Here is a 21426-nt window from a genome sequence, read left to right as displayed (position 1 = left end):
ACCCCTGTTCAGGCTGCATGATATAGAGCCAAGTTACATAAGGATGTGAAGGGTTCTGGAACAAAGGGAAATTGTTTAACTGTTGCTTTCTTGCTTTTTGTAATCGGCTTGTGCACCAGAGAAATTTTATGCAAGCTTGGGAAACGTGTACATGGATGGAGGGAATAAGGGGGTGCCTCTCTTATGATGTAATGGCTCTGTTGTCTGATTTTCATTGGCTAACAAAGTGTATAAAGCAATGTTACCAACTTTCTAAGACGTGACACTTCTGGATGTGACTCTGTCAGGGTTCCAGATTGTGGGCCACCCAGCTGCTTAATTTGATCAAATAAAGTGCTGCTTGATCAAGAAGTCTCCGCTTGGGTTATCTGATTAGACCGATACGGTATCTCAGCTTTACGTTTGGGACTGGAATCTTACAGGTGAGATAGAAACTGGAGTTTTTTCCACATCCGTCCTTTTGCCTCAGAGTGGAAGAGATCAAAGTGACTAATCAAATATTTTGAACTGTGCATTCTTTCCAAAATTGTTCCCCATTTCTATATTCCAGGGAAACAGCTTACCGACGCAGAGTTGAAGCTATGGTGCTGATCAGAGTGCTAGCAAACCTTCTGGTACTACAGCTTTCTTACGGTAAGAGCCTGGACAATGGAGCAAAGGGTGGATGGAGCTTTAGGTGTCTTTTCCACTTTAAATCTCCAGTTACAGGAATAAACTTGCACATAATTATTAACTGTAGATGTACAAGCAGGTCACAAGCAGAGACTGGGCGAAGAAGGCCCGGTTGGTGCAAATGGGGAGGACTATTGCTGTATTTGTAATGATAGTATGAATTGATACATTTATTCATATCAGCAAAACTAAACAGTTTAAAATATATAGTCCCAAATATGGTCAGCTTCCTTTCATGTTTCTATTTATTTGATAACTGACTTCAATAGAAGAAGATAATTTATTAATTAACATAAGATGCATTGAGAAAAAAAGTTGGGGAGGGGTTTGCAGTGTTAAGGTTGTCTTTAAAAAATGGTGTATGAGATGGCCATTAATTTTTATCCAAACTGGTGAAATAAATCTGTTGGATTTAACCTAGCTCTCATTCTGTTAGATTTGCTGCATTATACAGCGTGCAATATCTGAGTCAGTGCTTCTGAAACAAATATCAAAACCAGTATGTAGGGATTTTACTGCCATCAATCTTGGCTCAAACTGCTTTCAGTGAATTAAATCCTAATGGTATCAACTTCCCATCCAAACTCATAGATTAAATTCCATTTTGTTCAATCTCTTCCCCACTTTCACTCCTTCTGCCCCTTATTCTCCCCATTACAAGAGCATACATTTTGCTTAGCAATGCAGTACAGCAATAGCAGACTCTGGGCCAAATGCTTCTAAATGTCTATCCTTTTTAGCAGCTCATCTGAGCTATTCTTTTTACTTCAACTGATTAGTGTAATCTGGCTGGCAGTGATACCATTAAGTTACTGAGCAGCGGAAAAGTGAAGCAAAATATGCCATAGCTTCTCATAAGACCAGGTGCCTTAGATCTCAGCCATCAGAATGGCGGATGCTATTCAGAATCATGCTGTTTAACCTATTTGTACCATTACTGGAGATGTGAAGAATATTAATTTTTAGATCTGAAGCTGGAAAATCAAATATTCCTTTCTGTTTCTACTTAATTTATCTTGGATGGTAAACCTGAAACCAGGAGTTACTCTTTATGTTTGCCATATGTCCTGATTTGACTAGAATGATCTCAGTTTTTGGCTCCAGTACAAGCACTCTAACTGGTGTGCAAAAAAGCACTGGAAAGTATAGTGTGCAGACCTGCAAAGTCAGATTTAGCCGTCTACAGGTAGTCCTCAACCTTACGATCACCACTGAGCTCAAAATTTCTTTCCTTTTTTTGTATGGAGGGGGGCGGGTAAGAGTTTTATTGATTTTTTAAAATAACAACCTTAGTGCCTGGTGTGCAGTGTGTTGTCTGGGTTCATGATTTTTTTAAAAAAAGATGTACAATCAATAAGTTAATTAACAGTCAATAATAATTATTTTTAAAATTTTAAAATTTCCATATTAGTATACCAATTGATAATATATTTCCTTGAGCCTCAATTTCTCCATAATATTCAAACAATTCTTATCAATCAAAATTTTCTCAATCATTAACATCTAAATATCCAAATTTTCCATTCAAATATACTATCCCAGTATTTTCTTATTTCGTATATTATAGAAATATTATACTACTTATCTATCATGACATCTACCTATAACATCTTTTCTAATCAATTTATAGTTCATTTCTATTTATAAAAATTGATTGAATCACTATATACCCTTTTTTCAAAGTTCTTATTAAGCCTAATTCCCTGTCAGTATTTCAATCATTCCTTAATCCTAAATGTTTTCAAAATTAATGTCTTTAAAATTCAAACTTTTCTTTCACTTTCATCTTCCCAATATTTTTACATTTTGTATCTTATCAAAAAATACTATATTACTTAGATCTCTTATCCCACTTATTCTAATGCCCCTTTATAGCCAGAGTTATTTATTTAGTTAGCCATATTCAAATAACTGTTTTCTCGTATAATATTCTGTTTGGTAGGGCGAGTCAAGTCTCTTAAGCCCATCTCTAATCTTCTTCCTTTGCCAAATTGTTTTCCAGATTAATATTTTCGACTTGTCAAACAGTTCTTGTATTTTTGTAGTTGTTGTTAGGCGTAGAGCAGGGGTAGGCAACCTTGGCTTTTTTAGGACTCGTGGACTTCAACTCCCAGAATTCCTGAGCCAGCACGGCTCAGCTTGGAAACCTCTCCCTTTCCCCTCAGCATGGCTGGCTCAGGAATTCTGGGAGTTGAAGTCCACGAGTCATAAAAGAGCCAAGGTTGCCTACCCCTAGCGTAGAGGCTACCTAATACGCAAGATGTATGCTTTTTGTCTCCCAAAGAGTGATTCTCCTAACAGAGTCCATTTTGTTAAGTCTTCTTTCTTCTCAGGTTTATTTTGACCTTCTAATGCATAAGGTATCTTTTCCATATTCATTGTTGCATTCAAATCTTGTGAATTTTTTCTTATTTGTTTTAAGTTATAATTCCCTTCATTTGTGACTTTTTTTTCTAGTTCACATTCTGTTATCTGATTTGCTTATTCTTTACCATCATTCTTTGGGGCAACTTCGGACCCATCTAGGCTCCCCCTGGCAGGGCGAAACCAGCCGTGGGGAGCGGAGGTCCGTCCTCGCACGGCCAGGCGCCTCAGGCGCAAAACTAGAAGTCTCAAAATTCTGGTTTGATTAAGTGAAAAATCTGTTTAGTGAGTTTTGTCCCATTTTACGACCTTTCTTGCTACAGTGGTTAAGTCAATCACTACTATTGTTAAGTTAGTAACACTGTTGTTGAATGAATCTGTCTTCTTCATTGACTTTGCTTGTCACAAATGATCACACAATGCAGGGACACTGCAACTGTCATAAATATGAGTCACATGCTAAGCATCTGAATTTTTTTCACGTCTCCGTGGGAATGCTGCAATGGTGATGTGAAAAGCTGAATAGCGTCAGCAGTTCCGATGGCTGAGATCTAAGGCATCTGGTCTTATGAGAAGCTATGGCATTTTTTGCTTCACTTCTCCGCTGCTCAGTAACTTTCTTCAGTGCCATTGTAAATTTGAATGGTCACTAAATGAATTGTTGTAAGTCAAGAACTATCTGTATTAATAACTAGTTCCTCTCTGTGTAGGGAGACTGAGTGGAAAGTACTACACATCTGTCTCCAGCTTTGCTTGTTCAAGCTTTCAGATTATGGCCTTCCTCTTGCAGCTTGAAGGTATATGGAGCTTAGTTCCCAGAATTCGCCATGCTGGCTGGGGACCTCTGGGAATTGAAATCCATGCATCTTCAAGTTGCCAAGCTTGAGAAACACTGGTTTAATGGGTTGAAAGTACAATCAGCTCATTCATATTGTGGTTTATAAGGTGCTCTAAAGACCCTGCTTCAAATAACGACGATTGTGGAGTGAGAATTCAGGGGGTGATAAATGTGTCTGTTTCACTTCCCTGTATATATATATATACAGTGTATATATATGTGTGTGTGTTCTGATTGGATGTGTTTTGAGTGGATGGGCTGGTCTCAGCTGCCAGCCTTAGACCTGAACTGGTGAGTTGTGCTGCTTTTGTTATGAGTTTGGGTCTGGTATCATTCTGATACCAGAGATGATACCTCTCGCCTACCAACCATTTGGAAACCCGCCTTGATTGACAGATGAGTCCCAACCACCAAGAATGATACCAGACCAAAACTCATGATAACATCACATGACATCACCACCACACAACCATTCAAAAAGCAAATCCGAACCCACGATAACGACACACAACCACAAAATAGAAACCTAACCACAGCTGCAACATCAGCCACTTTAAACCCCTCCAAACCATACAATAAGCAAACTGACACCCACTATAAAAACATGGCACCACCACAAACACGGAGCCGAACAAAAGCAGCACAACTCACCAGTTCAGGTCTAAGGCTGGCAGCTGAGACCAGCCCATCCACTCAAAACACATCCAATCAGAACACAGCCCCCATTCAAAACACACTCCCACCCAATCAGAACACAGCTAACCCCTCACCCAATCAGAGCACACATCCACCCACAGAACACACCCCCTCTGGCAGTTTAAAAAAGAGGAACAAACAGCCACTACCACACGCTTCTCCCAGAAGAACGAAGCTGAAACCACCAGCCTGAGGATGACGGATGAGATTTCATCGAAACGTTGCTCTTATACCTTCAATTCTGCGTGGGGAAAAACCCGAATAACCAAAGATCTACATACAAACACCCGCGAAAACCTCAGAAAACAAATATATATATATATATATTTGTGTGTGTGTGTGTAGACACACACAAAGATACACACATAGGCATAGGCATATGTATGATTTGCAAATAATCTATCTTATTCAACTGGTTTCATGCTTTGTGTCCCACAGTCATCTCTTACCCTCCAAAATTAGTGTACTGATAGAAACACTACTAATAAAAGCGATTCTGCTCTACTCCACAGCCAAACTCTGAACTTTCTTGGTTTCTTTGCAGCACAAAAGTCTTCTGAACTGGTCATTGGAGGTGATGAATGTAACATAAATGAACATCCTTTCCTTGTAGCCTTGCATACTGCTAGGTCTAAGAGATTTTACTGTGCTGGTACTTTGATCAACCAGGAATGGGTGCTCACCGCTGCACGTTGCGACAGGTGAGGGCATTACAGAATGTAGAAGGGTTGAGAGAGATCGTGGTTAGATAACCAGATTTTTGTATAATGTTTCTGCTAGTTTTTAGTGACTTCTCTGTGCATTTTGAATGAGTGTTCTGTTGCTACTGCTATTGCTCCTCACAATCATATCTTGAGCAATGCTGTTTATATATATGGTTGAATTTTCATCTTCTTCACCATAGTATTCATATCTTTCCTTTTTTCTGGGATATAATAATAACAAGAATAACAAAATCTGGAACATTACCTGAATACCATCAGCATTGACAAAATCACCACAGACAATTGCAAAAGGCAGCCTTACTTGGAACATCCTGTGACAATCCTTTTAATACCATGGAACCAAACCTACCCCAGGTCCTTGGGAAGGACTTGATAGGTGGATAAAAATACCACATCCAGCCTAAATATCTGGTTGACTGTGCAACTAACCAGAAAATATTAACAATATGCTGCCTGACTCTAAGTATTTGCCATAAGAAAATATTTTTTTAAAAAAATCAATAGAACATAAAAGATAAAAAGATGATGAAGTGAGAGACTTCCCTCTCCCCTATCAAAGGCCTGGGTGAGGCACTATATCTTAATATCTGTTCTAAACAAGAGCAGAGTGGGCTCCATCCAGATTTTGTGTTCGTCTTCATCTATCCCACCATCCTTTGAGACACGCTAGGTTGAGAGAGGATGTGCGCAATACAAAGTCATAACATTAGTACCGTAACCACATGGGTTTTATCTTTAAAACAGTCATCTATAATTTATAAGTGCAACGTTCACACAATACACATCCAAGTCAAGAAAGAGATGGATTCAGACTATATGCTGAGCTTTCTGAGTGCTAAACAGCACACAGGTTAATTCATGCTTCAGGATTTTGCATAAACAATGGAAATAGTTTATTCAATCACCCTGAATAAATTTCTTCAGTGAACCCAGATCTCTAGGCCATTGACAGCAACTCTTCCAGGTTTCTGGCAGGTTTTCCCCCCAAACACAATTGGAGAAGGTAGGTTATGGCCCTTTCTTGTTTGGCGCTAACGATCCTGCTTAAGGGCCAAAATGAGGTCAAGGACCATCCCAAGTAATATAGAGTTAACTCTAAGTTGTTGTTGTTAGGTTGTTGTTGTTTTTCTTGTAGGAAAAATATCCGGATAATACTTGGTGTGCATAGCAAAAATGTACCAAATGAGGATGAGCAGATGAGAGTCCCAAAGGAGAAGTTCTTTTGTCTCAGTAGCAAAACCTACACCAGATGGGACAAGGACATCATGTTGATCAGGCTGAAAAGGCCTGTTAACGACAGTACACACATCGCGCCTCTCAGCTTGCCTTCCAGCCCTCCCAGTGTGGGTTCAGTTTGCCGTATTATGGGATGGGGCACAATCACAACTACTAAAGGTACGGATCTCTGTCTATACTCTCAGACCCAGTTTTTCATGTAACATCAACTAGCTCTAGGGTCCTACTATGTCACCCATGAATATTGGAATGTGGATGGACAATGGGATTGCATAGGATTCCATTTTTTCATCAGTTCCACACCCAGAAGACCCTTGGAATAAAATAAATAAGTAAGGAACTGGCATGCTGTATAGCTAAAAATATGAGTTCTATGACTTTTGGACTAGCAAAAGCCCCACTTTTCCAACAAGGCAATTTTTGCGTAGAGTGCCAGAGAAATTTGAGAAGCCTTCAAATGCCCATCAGCTGATTTAATACCTATTAATATCTTGACAAAAATTAACTGTTTTTCCCAGGAGTCCCTTTGAATGGCTTTGAAAATAATACTTCCTACTCCCAGGCAATGAGATCAGGTCCGTTGGTTGGAGACAATGGAAATTATAGCTCTATGAATCTAGGTGGTAAATTGTGAAAAGTAGGATTTTGCCTATTTTTTATTTTTTTCAGTGACTTATCCCGATGTCCCTCATTGTGCTGACATTAACATGTTTGATTATTCGGTGTGTCAAAAAGTTTACCGAAAGTTGCCGGAGAAAAGTAGAACATTGTGTGCAGGTATCCTGCAAGGAAGCATAGATTCATGTAAGGTAAGAGGATCAGGTTTAAGACAGAATCCTAAAGAAATGATGCCAATTTTCAAAGCTATGACAGAGATCTCGCCTTGAAGGCATCTTGTAGAAACATACAAAGTTATGGCTTTTTCTAACTCAAGTGCCTTCTAGGTATCTAGATTTCCAGACTTCCCAATACTGGTGATTCTGGTGGGGGAAACTCAAGGAGTTAAATTCTTCTACAAGGATCCTGGATTGGGGAACACTGAAGTGAAACATTGGGGGCTATATGTGAATGGACGATGGGAGGGAATTGTTTGCTCCACTTCCCATTCATAGATACAGTCGTAATGTTTCATGTTTGATTTTTCTCAACAGGTTGACAATGGGGGACCCCTCATCTGTAATGGACAAATCCAAGGCATTGTATCTTGGGGGGGTTATCCTTGTGCCCAACCTCATAAGCCTGCCCTCTACACCAACGTTTTCGATTATACTGACTGGATCCAGAGCATTATTGCAGGAAATATAACTGCGACTTGTCCCCCATGAAAACTTTTGAAAAAGTTAAGAGGAGGAAATGTAGCATATTAGTACATCTCTTATTATCCCTAACCATATTCAACTAGGTAACATCATCAGTCCTAGAATATTCTCTTCTATTGGTACTTCTGTAGCATTTACAATACGCTCATATGGAGTCATGCAGTCACCCCACAACCATATCCATATACCCGAGTCCCACTGTTGCCTAAAAAGGATCCCAGATTAACCCCCACTTCTCAATCATTAAATATAATCTTTTGAGAATCATGTTTTAATGTAAATTCTCAGGTACCCACAGCAATAAAATCGTATAAATCATTGCTTGTTTTCTGATCATTTTGTTTTGCAAAGAAATGGCCTGTTAAATGGCAGCATTTGAACAACTAGGCTTAAAAGCTGAAAAAGCTCTGACATGGACGTCCAGTTTTGCGTGCTTGACAATGAGTGAGGAAATTGATCATCTCTTTTCTATTCTGTTTAATTTCCTGGAAAAGATCCCCAAGAAGCAAAATACCTGAAAGGGAAGGATCTCTGTCACATCCTTATACTAATGGGAGTGGCAAATTAATCTTTTTATGGAGGATCAAAATATATGGAAGTGAAACAAATATAAAAACTGAAATTTAAAACTCAAATCTGAATAAATCTAAAACTGTTGAGTGGTTAAGACTCTCATTCTAAAGATAATTGCTCATTTTGAAAATTGAAAAACAAAGATTCTGACACCTAGTGGTGGATGATGACTATGACAGCTATGACTTTAATATAAGACTTGGCAAAACCTGGGATAAACTAATCTGTGTTTGTCACCTTCAAAACTGTGACAAAAAAGACAATAATCTGGGCTGTAGACAAAAAGAATTATAAATTTCAGGGGAAAAAACTTTTTTGAACTATTTGGATTACAAATATCAGTTTAATTGGGACTCTAAAGCTATTTGCAGAGAAAAGAAAAGAAGAGAAAAACTCAAATTCTTGGCCATCATGGATCAGAGACATGTAGAAAGAATATATCAAGAAAACATAAATACTCCACAGGAGGAGTTATACAGTATACTGCAACTAATTCAAACCAGAATGATTTTAAACCACAAAGAAATCCAAAACAACTTTGAAAATATAAATCAATCTATTTCCAAGTTAACTCTACAACAAAAAAATTTCCCAGAAAACAAGAACAGAGAATGAGCAGATAAATGGATGCAAAATTGAGAATAGAGACTTAAAAATGGAACTTAAAAAAACAAGGGACATCAGAGAGAAAGGAAATGATAAGAGAAGCAGAGAGAAAGAAAAAGATTTTCAACAAACATGGAAAGGCAGAAGCCCCGTACAAAGACACTTCATCTGATTTACTTTTTGTATGTACACTAACATTTATGAACATATGGAAAAACCTTTTGACTCAGCAAAATATATTGATTAAGAAAGATACCGGGCAAAGGAAAAAAACCAAAGTGGAAATCTAGAAAATAGATGATGGGACCTACAGAGAGAATACTTAAAAAGAAATATTTGTTTGAATATGGTTAAACAAATAGAAAAGAGGGATGAATCCCCTTAATAATATAGTATGCTTCCCCCCCTTTTTTTATTCTATTTCTTGATATGATTAATATAAAAAAGTTGAAATGGCTTAGATAAAGGAAATGTTTTAGATATTTAAATGTGATTGAATTTCGGAAAATTATAATGGATAAAAAATGTTTTGAATAAGAGTTAAAGGACTAAATGACTAGATGTATTAAATGGAATATTTAAAGATTAAACATTAATTATGGTTAAAAGAATAAGTAATCTTGGAAACAAATATATATTAGCTTAGGAGGGATATAGATTTTAAGTAGTATGTTATTTTTATGTTTCTTTAATCTTGCTCTTTATTTTTCCCCCCACTGTTTTATCTATTCCTTAAGAAATGTAATGAGATGGTTCATATGGAAAAAATAGAGTTAAATTTTTCAATGTAATTAATTTTTGAGAAAATCTTAACCAGTAAGAATATTTAGAATCTTGTGGGAGAAACAAATTTAAATAAGGACTGTAACAGGATCTATGATAAGACAACCAGAATGATTGGATAGAAAAGAAATATTATATTGATGTGATTATTATTTTTAGGAATATTGGGAAAAATTATATATTCATTATCTATCAAAACAATAAGAGTTGTATTAACTCAATGTTTGCAAAAGAGGATATTTTGGGGAAAAGAGAAAATCAATTAAAACTATTAAGAGGATTATGGATTATAGAAATCAATTGTTAGTGGTTGTTTTACAAATGTAAACCCAGACAACACACTGTTCACCAATTATTAAGTGATTTATGTTTTAAAAAATCATATATTACCAAAAAAAGAGAGGAAAAGTTCTGACCTGGTGGAAAGGATACTACTAGAGTAGGAAATTAGAAAAAAAAAATCTGAAGGATGGCAATGAAGCTCACAATTCACATAGATCAGGAAGCCATCGCCAAACCAACCTGTTTGATCGCCTAATGCAGGGGTCAGCAACCGTAAACACTCAAAGAGCCATTTGTACCCATTTCCCACAGAAAAGAAAAGACTGTGGGAGCTACAAAACCCTTTTGACATCTAAAATGTCACTGCATATATTGTATTTTACCTTTGGGGGTGGGGAAATCTTAACTGTTTATTGAATACGCTGCTTGGTTATGTCGAAGCAAAACTAACTCTGAGGTTCCCACACCAATTCATAGCCTTAAACAATAGTTTTCCCAGCGAAATCCCCAACGTCTTATGTAAACCATATCAACAAGTTCACCTTTATGCTATGTATAAAAAACTTTATAGTGTGTTGCATTTAGGAAATCAATGAACTGCTACAAAAAAACCCCCAATTTTTTCTTTCTCCATGCAACAAAAACATTTTGAACTAAAAAAAAAAGGTGCTGGGTGGAAGGTTACTTTCAAATAAAATACTCAATGTCTATTTGAGTCCTCCTCGTATTTATAAAATAAAAAGCCGGTGTAAATTATAAAAACTACAAATAGAAAAATAGAAAATAAAAAAAATGTGGGGCGGGGGGGGGAGAAAAGGACAGGAGAAAGAGGGAAACAACCCTTCATCCCAACAGGTAAAAACAATATTAGTAGCTTATCTACCATCTTTAAATACAGCATAATTATCCCCATACCTCATCTCTTAATTAAAAAAAACCCAAGATATTTCATTAAACTTTCTTTACTATAAGTCTAGTAAGGACAACCACATATATTCATATTCTCTCTCTCCCCCTCCCCCTCACTCTTTCCCCCTCCCTCCCTCTCTCTGCCAAATGACACTGCCAAATGAATAGCCCCCACCGCTCCCTGTTCGCTCCTCCCTCACGCTAATTGCGCCCTTCGCCAGAATCCCCCATGTAGTTGGATGAGGCTCCTCGAAGAGAGGGCTACCGCGCCCGAGTAACTGATTGGAGGAGCATTCCGGGTTGGAAGCGGGTGGACAGATCTGATCCCAGAGCACCTTTGCCTTGCATCAGCCTTATCGAGTGGGAGGGTGCCTCTGCCACCGCTTCTGGCCACCTTCCACGCACTCCAGGGCGTGAGGTGCCCGCCTCATGCATAAAAGATGTTCTGTGGGGCAACAGCACGTGGTGGCTAGAAAGAGCTGACTTTTCTTTCAGGCCCCGGTAGGGACTCGCCGGAGGCATTTATTAAAATTTCTTGAGCACAGCCCGGCCAGTGCCTCTTTCCCAGTCCGCAGTTTGGTCGGGACGCCTTTTCTGATTTGGATATCCAGCAGTTCCTGCCAAGTGAAGCAACCGGCATGGAGAAACCAGCTGAGAGCTGGAATGGCTTTCTGGAGCCGACGGTGCTAAGTGGCTTCAAGGCTTGGTGGAGCAGTGGGCTAATGCCTCCTTTAGTAACACCAGCTGCCTGCAATTAGTGCAGGTTCAAGTCCCACCAGGCTCAAGGTTGACTCAGCCTTCCATCCTTCCGAGGTAGGTAAAATGAGGACCCAGATTGTTGGGGGCAATTAAGCTGACTTTGTAATAATGCCGCTTGGGGTGTGTGTGAAAGCCCTAATAAGCAGGCATATACATAGAATGAAGGCTATTGCTAAGCACATTGATTTGTGCTTAGAGTGTAAGCCGCCCTGAGTCTTTGGAGAAGGGTGGGATATAAATGGGATTAAAATAAAATAAATAAATAAAAAAGGCTGGAGAGGAAGGTATAAAGCAGCCTCGGCTGAAGCTCTTCCAGCTGCGGAGCTTCAGCCGGTTCCTGAGGAAGCGCTCTTCTCCTCTTCCTCCTCCCTCCAATTGGGGGCTAGCAGCTTGGGTGGCTCTGCTCTGTCCAAGTTGACAAAAGTGGAGGCCAGCAGAAAGCAGCTTTCTTCGACTCGGACGGAGCAGAGCCACCGAAGTCGTGAGCAGCCGATTTGAGTGTGGAAGACAAGAAGAAGAGTGTGAGGCCGGCTGGCCAGGTGAGAAGATCGGTGATGGTGGCTGGATGGCTGAGGAGGGGGGATCATGGCAGTGGTATTAGCAGCTCCCCCCACCCAGCCCATTTCCATACAGTGCTTAGCAGACACACACACACACACCGCATGCCCGATCTGACCCACGTGGCACCTTTCCAGAAGTCCTCCGTCTCTTGGTCTGCCGCTGCCATGTGCAGTCCCAAGAAGAAAAGAGGTTTGTGGGCAGTCCCACAAACAAAAGAAGTTTAATCAATCAATTCCAACTTTGCGAGATTTTTTTATTTTTTTGCGAGAAGTTGGAATTGATTGAACCTTTTTATCCCACTTCTTTTTTTTGTGGGACTGCAAATGGTGGAGGAGGGCTGGGAGCTGAATGAAAGAGCCGCATGCGGCTCCAGAGCCACGGGTTGCCGACCCGTGGCCTAATGCAATGTGTAAAGCCAACTTACGTTTGTTCCTGCCATTTATGGATTACTAGCGGAGATCAGACCATTACATAACCTAAACTGAGCTAGTTTTGATTTTGCTATTATTGAGAACTCGGCTTCCATCCTAGATTGCCCTCCCTAGGCAGTCCTTTAACAGACTCATTCTCGGATAAGTCTACCTCGGCCCTTCCTTTCACTTACAAACCAAATACATGGATCTTAACCTCTTTAATTCAATAGTATGTAACATAGCGATAAACATCTTGGATAGATTTTTGGCCCAATGAGGACAGGCGCAGTAAGGGCTATTAATCGTGAACGCTTCCAAGCTGGGGGAAGTACGGTCCAACTATCAGGTGCAGGAGACGCCCTCGTTTCTTGCTTGTGAGTACCCCAGCGGTATCTAGTGGGCACTGCGAGAAACAAAATCTTGGACCAAGATAGGTTTTGCTCCCTCTAGCAGAGCTATTTATGCGCTGTTATCTAAAGCAGGGGTGAGAAGCCATCAAATACATGACTGGAAAAGAACTGTAGATTTAACTTTTATTAACATTTCATGTAAATAAAATTAAGTCAAACTTGAGTGACCGGCCCAGCTCCAGGAAAGCTGCATCTCAGTAGATCATTCAAAAACTAAGCAAATTGTTGAGCCAGAAAAAAAAATAAGTTAAGCTCCTGGATCTTTGCGTTGTGCGAACCCAGCCAATGATGCTTGCATTTTAGGAATGACTAAAGGAAATCAAACATGGCCAGGCCAAGCAACCTTGCACGTACACCCCCCCCCCCCGGTTTCTTTGAATGTAGTAAGATTGATATGAAAAAAATGGAAAAGAAACTCTTAAGAATATGAATATTTTCAGTCAATGTGTAAGAAAGTCTCTTTCTTCCTTGCAGCCATCCAAAAATACCCCCATTTGTTTATGCAAATAAAAGCATGGCAAGTAATATGGTCATTTTTTACAAGGCAAGAATAACGTGTTAGGACTTCAAAGAGCTTTAAAAACATACGTCTCTACCAACAGGAGTTCTGGGGCAATATTTATGAGATCAGAAGAAAAGGGGAAAAGCCAGCTACAAATTTGTTTTCTACCAATATCCTCCAATCTGCTGCTAAAAACAGTCTGATGTGTTCAAAGGCTGTGTAACATGCAATCCACAACTGGCCCCATCAGGTGATTTCTGATTTGTACATCAGAATGGCTGCTTTAAATTCTAAGGCTAAGCCATTGACAATAACATTACACAAACCTGAAAAGAGAGAGGTTGGTCTGCCAATTAGAACATTACTTGTTTTCTAGCAAATAATCAGTCTTTTTTGGAACCTCTATGAAGAGATTCCTAGATGGATATTTCATGGTGTGGCTGCTGCTAAAAATGCTAGCGCTATTTTCCTGCATGGGTCTTCCCAGTCTCACGGCAAGTCTCCTAGGGGACGTCCCATAGGATCTAGCCAAAGCATACCTGAAAAAGCCCAGCAAAATATGCACAGCCATGTGGAGTTTGCAATGTGGAAGTTTTGCTAGCAATGGCAACTCTATACTCACAGTAGACAAACTGACCAGGGGAAAGTGATAAGCATTAGGCAGGAGCCTAGCATTACTTAACCATCTCTACATTGAGATGCTTCTCCAACTGAAAGGTTCTGGAAGAGCATTCAAATGATGCTCAAGAGATTTCAGCTATGACCTGTCAAGTCTCCTAAAAAAAACAAAGCCATGCCAAGATCAACCTCTCCAAAATAAGAGTGCTCTGGTGAAAAAAAATGCTGTAATTCTCTACTACTGACTGCTAGTGGATGGGTAAGGAAAAATGGATTTACCTAAGCAAATTTTGGCGAGTTGAGGAAAGATTATATCCACAGAAGAGGCTATGCAAAAGCCAGCTGAGATACATCAGTTCAATCAAAGTGATGTATTATTTTTTTGGAGGTGGGAGCAAGGCCTTTCTTCTGAATTGCTTCAAAGGACTCACAATCTTCTCTACAATCTACATAATCTTCTCCCTTTCACATGCTGTACACCTTCTGTCCTCATCCCAACTGATCCTTGTGCTGCAGAGTGCACAGATTCAAGCCCTAGGCAAACATCAGGTGAGGTTTTCCTGGGAGAAACGCTCACAGTAGGGAAAGGTTTAAAAGCTTTTTCATACTCGGCAAAGATGAAGTGTGGTTTGGGACTTCAAAATTCTTCAGCTTGGTAGATTACTAGGTCTTTGAGTCTCCTCAGCTGTAAGGGAAAAAAATAAAAATAAATCTGAACACACCTGTAAAGTTTTCATTTGTAGTCTCATGTGGGATTTTTAGAAAATGCCCCACTAAGGTATAGGGTGGCGGAGGGAGGTAAACAACTTGAGTGGTAAATGCAAAGGAAATAACAATAGTTAACCATGGGCTATCCTTTAAAGCAGTGGTGTACAAGGTGGAATTTTAAGGCTAGATGATACTCCCCTCCCCAAATCCGCCACTAGAAGCAGACAAGTGACCAAGTCAACCCCATCCACTTCTTTAAGAGGCAACTCCCCCCCACCCATAAGACAAGACAATCTTGGGTTGCCGACCCGTGTTCTAACAAATTCCAGAGTCTTCTGCATTGTTTTTACAATATAGGCTAAATGATGGTTGAAACCACAGTCTAGGACCTGTTACCGAAGTCTACCAATGCTCCCAAGACTTTGAGAACCATAATTAACAGAGATTTGTGACATTATTGGTGGTCTTCATGTTTCAACAATACATGGTGAAAAAAGGCAATCTAGAAGCAAAAGCTGAATATGAGGAAGTACATTTTGGAATAGATCAGCCTTTTATTGTCATGCAAAGCATCATACAGAACTTGGTGAACAAGGAGTAGAGCAGCTGCCCGAAATTATCACTTCTATTTAGTTTTGAGCAGTAGCAAACCTCTGAGCAGAGTAGCCATCGGCCAACCAGAAAGAAGACTTTCTACCACTAAGGGTCCCTTCCCTGTTACTTACAAAGAGCCCTTCCTGCCTGTCTGCTCCCGAGGCTTCAGCGCAGCCAACTTCTTGCTGAAGCCCGCTGCCTTGCCCTCTCTGGATAGGGCTGCCGTCCAGGCTCAGGATGCAGAAACTGGTAGTCTTCTGCCAAGGCAACAGCCTCATCCCCATTTTCTGGATGACGTTCTCGGACCCATTTCTGGACATCCTCAGGGAGGAGGTTCAGGAACTGCTCAAGGACTAGCTGCTCAACGATTTCCTCTTTGCTGCGGGCCTCTGGTTTCAACCACTGGAACAACAATTCCTGGAGCCGCTCATAAGCCACTTGGGGACCTTCAGTCTCTTTATAGGCAAAACCCCGAAAGCGTTTGCGCTGATTTTCTGAGACCGTGTTGGACAAGCAAGGAATAGCCTGTTCCACCTTTGTGCAGCCTCCTGCCCGGCTGACATCCAAACTGCTGTGTGCTTCCTGGGCTTCCCCAAAGAGGTCAGGCAGCAGCATAGCTCTTCCTGGCTCTCTAGCTTCCTGGCATACATCAGGCATGTCTTTAAAAACATCAGCATCATCCTCCATCATCCGTTTTGCTCCCTTCCCTTCGTTCAAGGGTGGCACTGGAACAGGGACAGCTATCTCCACGGGAGGAGGCACCAAGGCTGCCTCAGTCTTTGGCTCCTCTTCACGTTTCCCTTTCATTTTCGTGGCTTGGCATGGATCAGCATGGATCAGCTGTGCTGGCATTTCCAAAGGTTCAGCATCCTCACCCAAACATTTGGAAACTGTGTTCCATTCACTCTGATCATTATCTGAGTCCTGAGGTTTACTCACAATGTCATTTTCTGAGTCCCTATCTTCCGCAGGGCCAGAACAGGAGCTGTCCAGGAGTGGTTCTTGAATCTCACTGGCCATTCTTCAGTGGCTAACAGGCGTTGCAGGTTTTTGTGGGTTTTTTTTTTGCCCCTGGGAAAGCAAGAGGTGTCAAAAAGAGAAAGGTTGTGGTAAAAAATCAAGATTAACTCTACAGATGTCTGTATAATAAAGGTAAAGGTTCCCCTGCACATGCGTGTTAGTCATTTCCAACTCTAGGGCCCGGTGCTCAACTCCGTTTCAAAGCCGAAGAGCCAGCGCTTGTCCGAGGACATCTCCGTGGTCAGGTGGCCGGCATGACTAGACGCCAAAGGCGCACGGAACGCTGTTACCTTCCCATCGTAATGGTCCCTATTTTTCTACTTGCATTTTTATGTGCTTTCGAACTGGGACGAGTAACAGGTGCTCACTCTGCTACGCGGCACTCGGGATTCGACCCGCCAAACTGCCGACCTTCTGATCGACAAGCTCAGCGTCCTAACCCACTGAGCCACCGCGTCCCTTAGATGTCTGTATAGATGTTCACAAAAACATGAGTTGAGCTAAGCTCAAAAGTGAGGCCTATGGCAAAGAGGTACCCAAGGAAAGAAGTGGACCCTAGGCAAATCCTAGCACTTCTAGTTGAAATGCTAATGAGGAGGGAAAGGAGAGGAAACAATGAAGAGAGTTTTGAATAAGTGTTGCTAAAGGAGAAAAATATTCTGTAAAGTAGGCATATTAGCTGTACAATTATACTCTAGACCAGGCATGTCAAACCCACAACGTCATGCGACTTATCGCGAATTTTTTCCCATTGCTAGCAATGGGGTGGGGGCAGTTTCAGTATGATGCCTCCAGCCCCTGGGCCAGCAGTTTGACATGCCTGGTCTAGACCAGGGGTTGACAACCTTAGTTCTTTTATGACTCGTGGACTTCAACTCCCAGAATTCCTGAGTCAGCATGGCTCACTCAGGAATTCTGGGAGTTGAAGTCCACAAGCCTTAAAAGAACCAAGGTTGCCTACCCCTAATCTAGACTCTAGACACTATAAAACTGTGCTGAACAATCAAGCTTGCTTTCTTTGCAGCTACCAGTACTTACATTTTCCCCCTGCTGTGGCCTGACTGCTGCTTCTCTATATTCACCTCCCTTTAATCCATATTTTAAAAAGCAAACCAATATATAAACACCCACCTGGGAATAAATGCCAACCCAGGCACTTCCTTCCTTGTTACTTTACAAAAGGAGACACACTCTCCAAGTACAGATTGAATACAATGATTCTCCAGGGGTGTGTGTGTGTTTGTGTGTGTCAATTAGGTACCAATTAGATATCAAAAGAGGGGAATTACAGAAAATATAAATATATAAACATATATACATATAATTTTTTTGGCTTGCTAACAAAGAATAAAGGGAGACAGATATGATCATTTCAAACTTATTTGTTCTCATCAGTCAGCCATACCCTTCTGAGACTCGAACCTGAGCCAACTGTGTCTTAATCTCAGAAGGGTATGGCTGACTGATGAGAACAAATAAGTTTGAAATGATCATATCTGTCTCCCTTTATTCTTTGTTAGCAAGCCAAAAAAAATTACACAAATATCAGCTGCCACTGCTGTGGCTACTGCCTGTAGATGGCCTTGGGCTAGGCTGAAACAGGAAATAAGATTTGTCCGTGTTTGGGGCCTAAGCAAGTGCATTTTAAATACTTAACAAACATTTAACATACACATATACATATACATATATACATATACATATACATATATACATATATACATACACACACACACACACACACACATATATATATATACACATATACATATATACATATATACACACATAAACATATATATATATATATATATATATATATATATATATATACACATATATACACACACATATATATATATATACATATATACATATATATACATACATATATATATATATATATATATACATATATATATATATATATATATATATATATATATATATATATATATATATATATATATATATATATGAAATCAGAAAGTGGAATACACTTAGCTCCACATAACATCCTCTTTGTAGAACGGCTGACCTTTTTGTTGTGTGCAATTTTTTTTTTTACAATCAAAACAATATTTTGTGGAATGTCTCCAAGAATTCAAAAACTGCCCCAAAACGCCATCCTTACCACTCCAAGATATACTACTCCAATAAATAAAGAGAAAAGCTTGAGAGGGAGGTGGGGAAAGAGGGCCGATGCAAAAGGAGAACGAGGCCGACCCATTCGGGGGGGGGGGGGAAACCGTTACACCCCAACCGAGGTTCTCCTTCGAAAGACTTCCCAGCCCAGATCCGAAAGGATTTCTCTCTCCCTCTCCCTCCCCTGCCATGCTAGAGAGCTCGTTGCAAAAGCAGGCAGGAAAACCTTTCCGCCACAGGATGGGGCGCCAAACGGCGTTCCCGTCTCGGGAGGGCCGCGCGCGGAGAGAGAAAAAGGCAGCGACCCCGGCAAGAGTAAGCAAGCAAGCAAGCAAGGCTTCGGCCTTGAACCTGCCCGGAACGACTGGCCGGGGGTGGTCTCTTTATTCCCCGCTGGCTCCCGAGGCGGCCGGCCAGCACCACGAGGCCGCAGAGGCTTTGCAGCATCCCGGCTCCGGGCGCGGGAGGCCGTCTCTCCGGGAGCGCTGCCTTCGTTCACGTTTCACCGCCTCCCTCGGGCGGCCCGCGGCCGCCCCACCAACCTGAGGGGAGAAGCGGAGCCGCTGAGGCGACACGGCCGCCATCACCTACCTGCGCCCAAGCCAGGCCCCGCTACTAGCCGCTGAACCCGCCTCCGGAAGTGGCCCGAGTGCTTCCGGCCCAGTCGCGAGGGGACGTCGACGGCCTTGGTCGGGAGAAGGTAGAGCTAGAAATGGAGAGAAGAGCTCCCGTGGGGAGTAGTCGCGAAACCGCTTCCCAGGATTATCAATCATTTAATTCCATTATCAAATGGAATTAAAATAAAAATAAATAAACCGTACCTAAGAATGACAGCGTAGCTTCATAGGCAGCCGCGTCTAAACTTGTCGCTTAGCTAGGCAACACTTTAAAAAAACAAAGGCAAACCCCTTCTCGTTCCAACGTTGATAAATAATTTCCATTAGGACTAATAAATCCACGCAGGTAAACAAGGGACTCGAATGAGTGCATCAGTACCAAGAATGTGCTGAGCCACATTGACCCTCAAAGCAGCCAGTTAATTTCGAAGTTTTCTTCGCGGTCTGTGCCTGGCGAGCTTAGTACAGTTAAGTGAATTGAACAAACCGTGGTCAGGCTAACCCAGGGGTAGGCAACCTCGGCTCTTTTAGGACTCATGGACTTCAACTCCCAGAATTCCTGAGCCAGCTTGGCTGGCTCAGGAATTCTGGGAGTTGAAGTCCATGAGTCCTAAAAGAGCCGAGGTTGCCTACCCCTGGGCTAACCAAAGGGAAACTTTTGTTAGGCCCTATTGCAACGTCCGCTGGCTAATGGAAAGGGGAAGGGCTGAAAAAAAATGTCAGATAATTGCACACTAAAAACACACACGATAAAGCGCTATAAAGAAGCAATGGGCTGTTTATTTTGCATTCTGTCCCGTCTCCAGAAGGAATAAACCTTAATCTTTGTGCCTTGTGCTGCTTTCCAGATCCACCCCCCGGGGGGGGGGAGGAATTGATTAAATGGGTTGTCAAACCAAACTTTGAAAGGGAGGATTAGTTTCGCTTAAAGACCAATTGCCAAAACATTTTACAGAACAAGTTCCTTGGTAATATACACCGCCCTACAAATCTTGTGCTGCAATAAGAATATTTAAGATAGAACTGACTTTTTTAACGTGAAGAAAAGACTATTGACCATGCTGCTTAAGTTTCAAGTGGATTCCAGCTGTGTGAATTGTGATTTGTTTTAAGTGGATTAACTGGTGCTGCTTTAATTATGGTAAACTTCTTCAGAACTAGTCTGGTTAACATATTTTCATTTATCATTTGGACAGTTTTGAATGAGTTGATTCCAACTTCAGCCCCTGCCTCTTGTCTTCTTACCTCCTGCCTCAACTTAAGGATGTTAAATTTCAGGGTAGGAAAAAAAACCCCATATTTGATATTCCCAATAACTGAATATGTGAGAGATACTTTGGGGCCAAAAAACAATGATCTAATCTGGCACAAAGTACCTAAAATAGTGACATTTGTTCTGAGCATACTAACACTGATTAACTTATTTGATGATAATGAAATTTATATGTTTGTGATCATGTAACCACAGGAAGGCTGTAATGGTTGTTAAGTGTGAGGATTCATCATAAGTCACTTTTTTCAGTGCTTTGTAACATCAGTCACTAAAGAAATGGTTGTACGTCGAGGACTACCTTTATATACATAGATATATATTTGTGTGTGTCTCACACTATTAATTTTCCCTTAGTTTATCTTTTCCATTCTCTCTAGTATCAAGTATTCAAAGTTCTTTAGAACAGAAATTTAAATTTCTTACCAACATAACCAAAAACAGTTCCTGTTTTGTGTATGGTGATAATACTTTTCTTATGCTGATCAATACTACTATGTCCACTTATTTAAAAAAAAGCATTTACAGTTGATGTTGTGGGAATCTGTCAAGATCTGTAATGATTGCACTCATGAATATAGAGGGAATATAATGTTAGAGGGAATATAATGTTCAGCATAAAAGCAGGCCGGATCTAGAATAGCTCAAGGCCTGCATCTGGCTAACAATTCCTCCCAAAACCATTGTTTGCTTTCCAAACAGGAGCTGTAATTTCTTGTGGATTCAAAGTTAGCTTTCTTTCTGCAGACTTCTATGCTAATTGGGTCAATGTACATGCTATTTATTGCCCACAAGGGTACCGTAAA

General features: G+C 40.8%; 2 protein-coding genes and 2 long non-coding RNA genes across 4 annotated transcripts in view; 1 reads left to right on the top strand and 3 right to left on the bottom strand.

Moving 5' to 3' along the window:
- Positions 1 to 10898, bottom strand: part of LOC310644500 — a 33139-nt gene extending 22241 nt beyond the window's left edge. Inside the window, exon 1 of the long non-coding RNA XR_014493304.1 lies at positions 10229 to 10898. This is a non-coding gene — a long non-coding RNA (uncharacterized lncRNA). The remainder of the gene's footprint in view (positions 1 to 10228) is intronic.
- Positions 266 to 2103, bottom strand: LOC310644499. Its single transcript, XR_014493303.1, has 3 exons — positions 2089 to 2103; positions 564 to 1376; positions 266 to 434 (listed from the first exon to the last, which is right to left on the bottom strand). It is a non-coding gene; the product is annotated as an uncharacterized lncRNA (long non-coding RNA).
- Positions 269 to 8170, top strand: LOC310644485 (vaa serine proteinase homolog 1). Its single transcript, XM_083369542.1, has 6 exons — positions 269 to 422; positions 551 to 633; positions 5115 to 5271; positions 6431 to 6690; positions 7201 to 7340; positions 7683 to 8170. Exons 2-6 carry the CDS (start codon positions 582 to 584, stop codon positions 7854 to 7856), a joined length of 783 nt encoding a protein of 260 aa, XP_083225668.1. The 5' UTR covers positions 269 to 422; positions 551 to 581; the 3' UTR covers positions 7857 to 8170.
- Positions 10899 to 13255: 2357 nt separating the features above from the next.
- LOC310644483 (uncharacterized protein) lies at positions 13256 to 17505 on the bottom strand. Its single transcript, XM_083369540.1, has 2 exons — positions 15700 to 17505; positions 13256 to 14951 (listed from the first exon to the last, which is right to left on the bottom strand). The coding sequence occupies exon 1, from the start codon at positions 16586 to 16588 to the stop codon at positions 15734 to 15736; it is 855 nt and encodes a 284-aa protein (XP_083225666.1). The 5' UTR covers positions 16589 to 17505; the 3' UTR covers positions 13256 to 14951; positions 15700 to 15733.
- Between the last annotated feature and the right edge of the window lie 3921 nt (positions 17506 to 21426).

This window comes from Vipera ursinii, assembly GCF_947247035.1.
Source record: "Vipera ursinii genome assembly, chromosome: 9".
NCBI lineage: Eukaryota > Metazoa > Chordata > Lepidosauria > Squamata > Viperidae > Vipera > Vipera ursinii.
The sequence above is the reverse complement of the archived record's forward strand: the minus strand, read 5'-3'. Positions and strand labels throughout refer to the sequence as shown.

Bases quoted from the DNA above. Each gene is read 5' to 3' on its own strand.
- LOC310644485 (XM_083369542.1), top strand. From the start codon at position 582: ATGGTGCTGATCAGAGTGCTAGCAAACCTTCTGGTACTACAGCTTTCT. The intron at 634-5,114 runs GTAAGAGCCTGG...GTTTCTTTGCAG, and splicing joins GGTACTACAGCTTTCTTACG to CACAAAAGTCTTCTGAACTG. The intron at 7,341-7,682 runs GTAAGAGGATCA...TTTTCTCAACAG, and splicing joins GAAGCATAGATTCATGTAAG to GTTGACAATGGGGGACCCCT.
- LOC310644483 (XM_083369540.1), bottom strand. From the start codon at position 16,588: ATGGCCAGTGAGATTCAAGAACCACTCCTGGACAGCTCCTGTTCTGGC.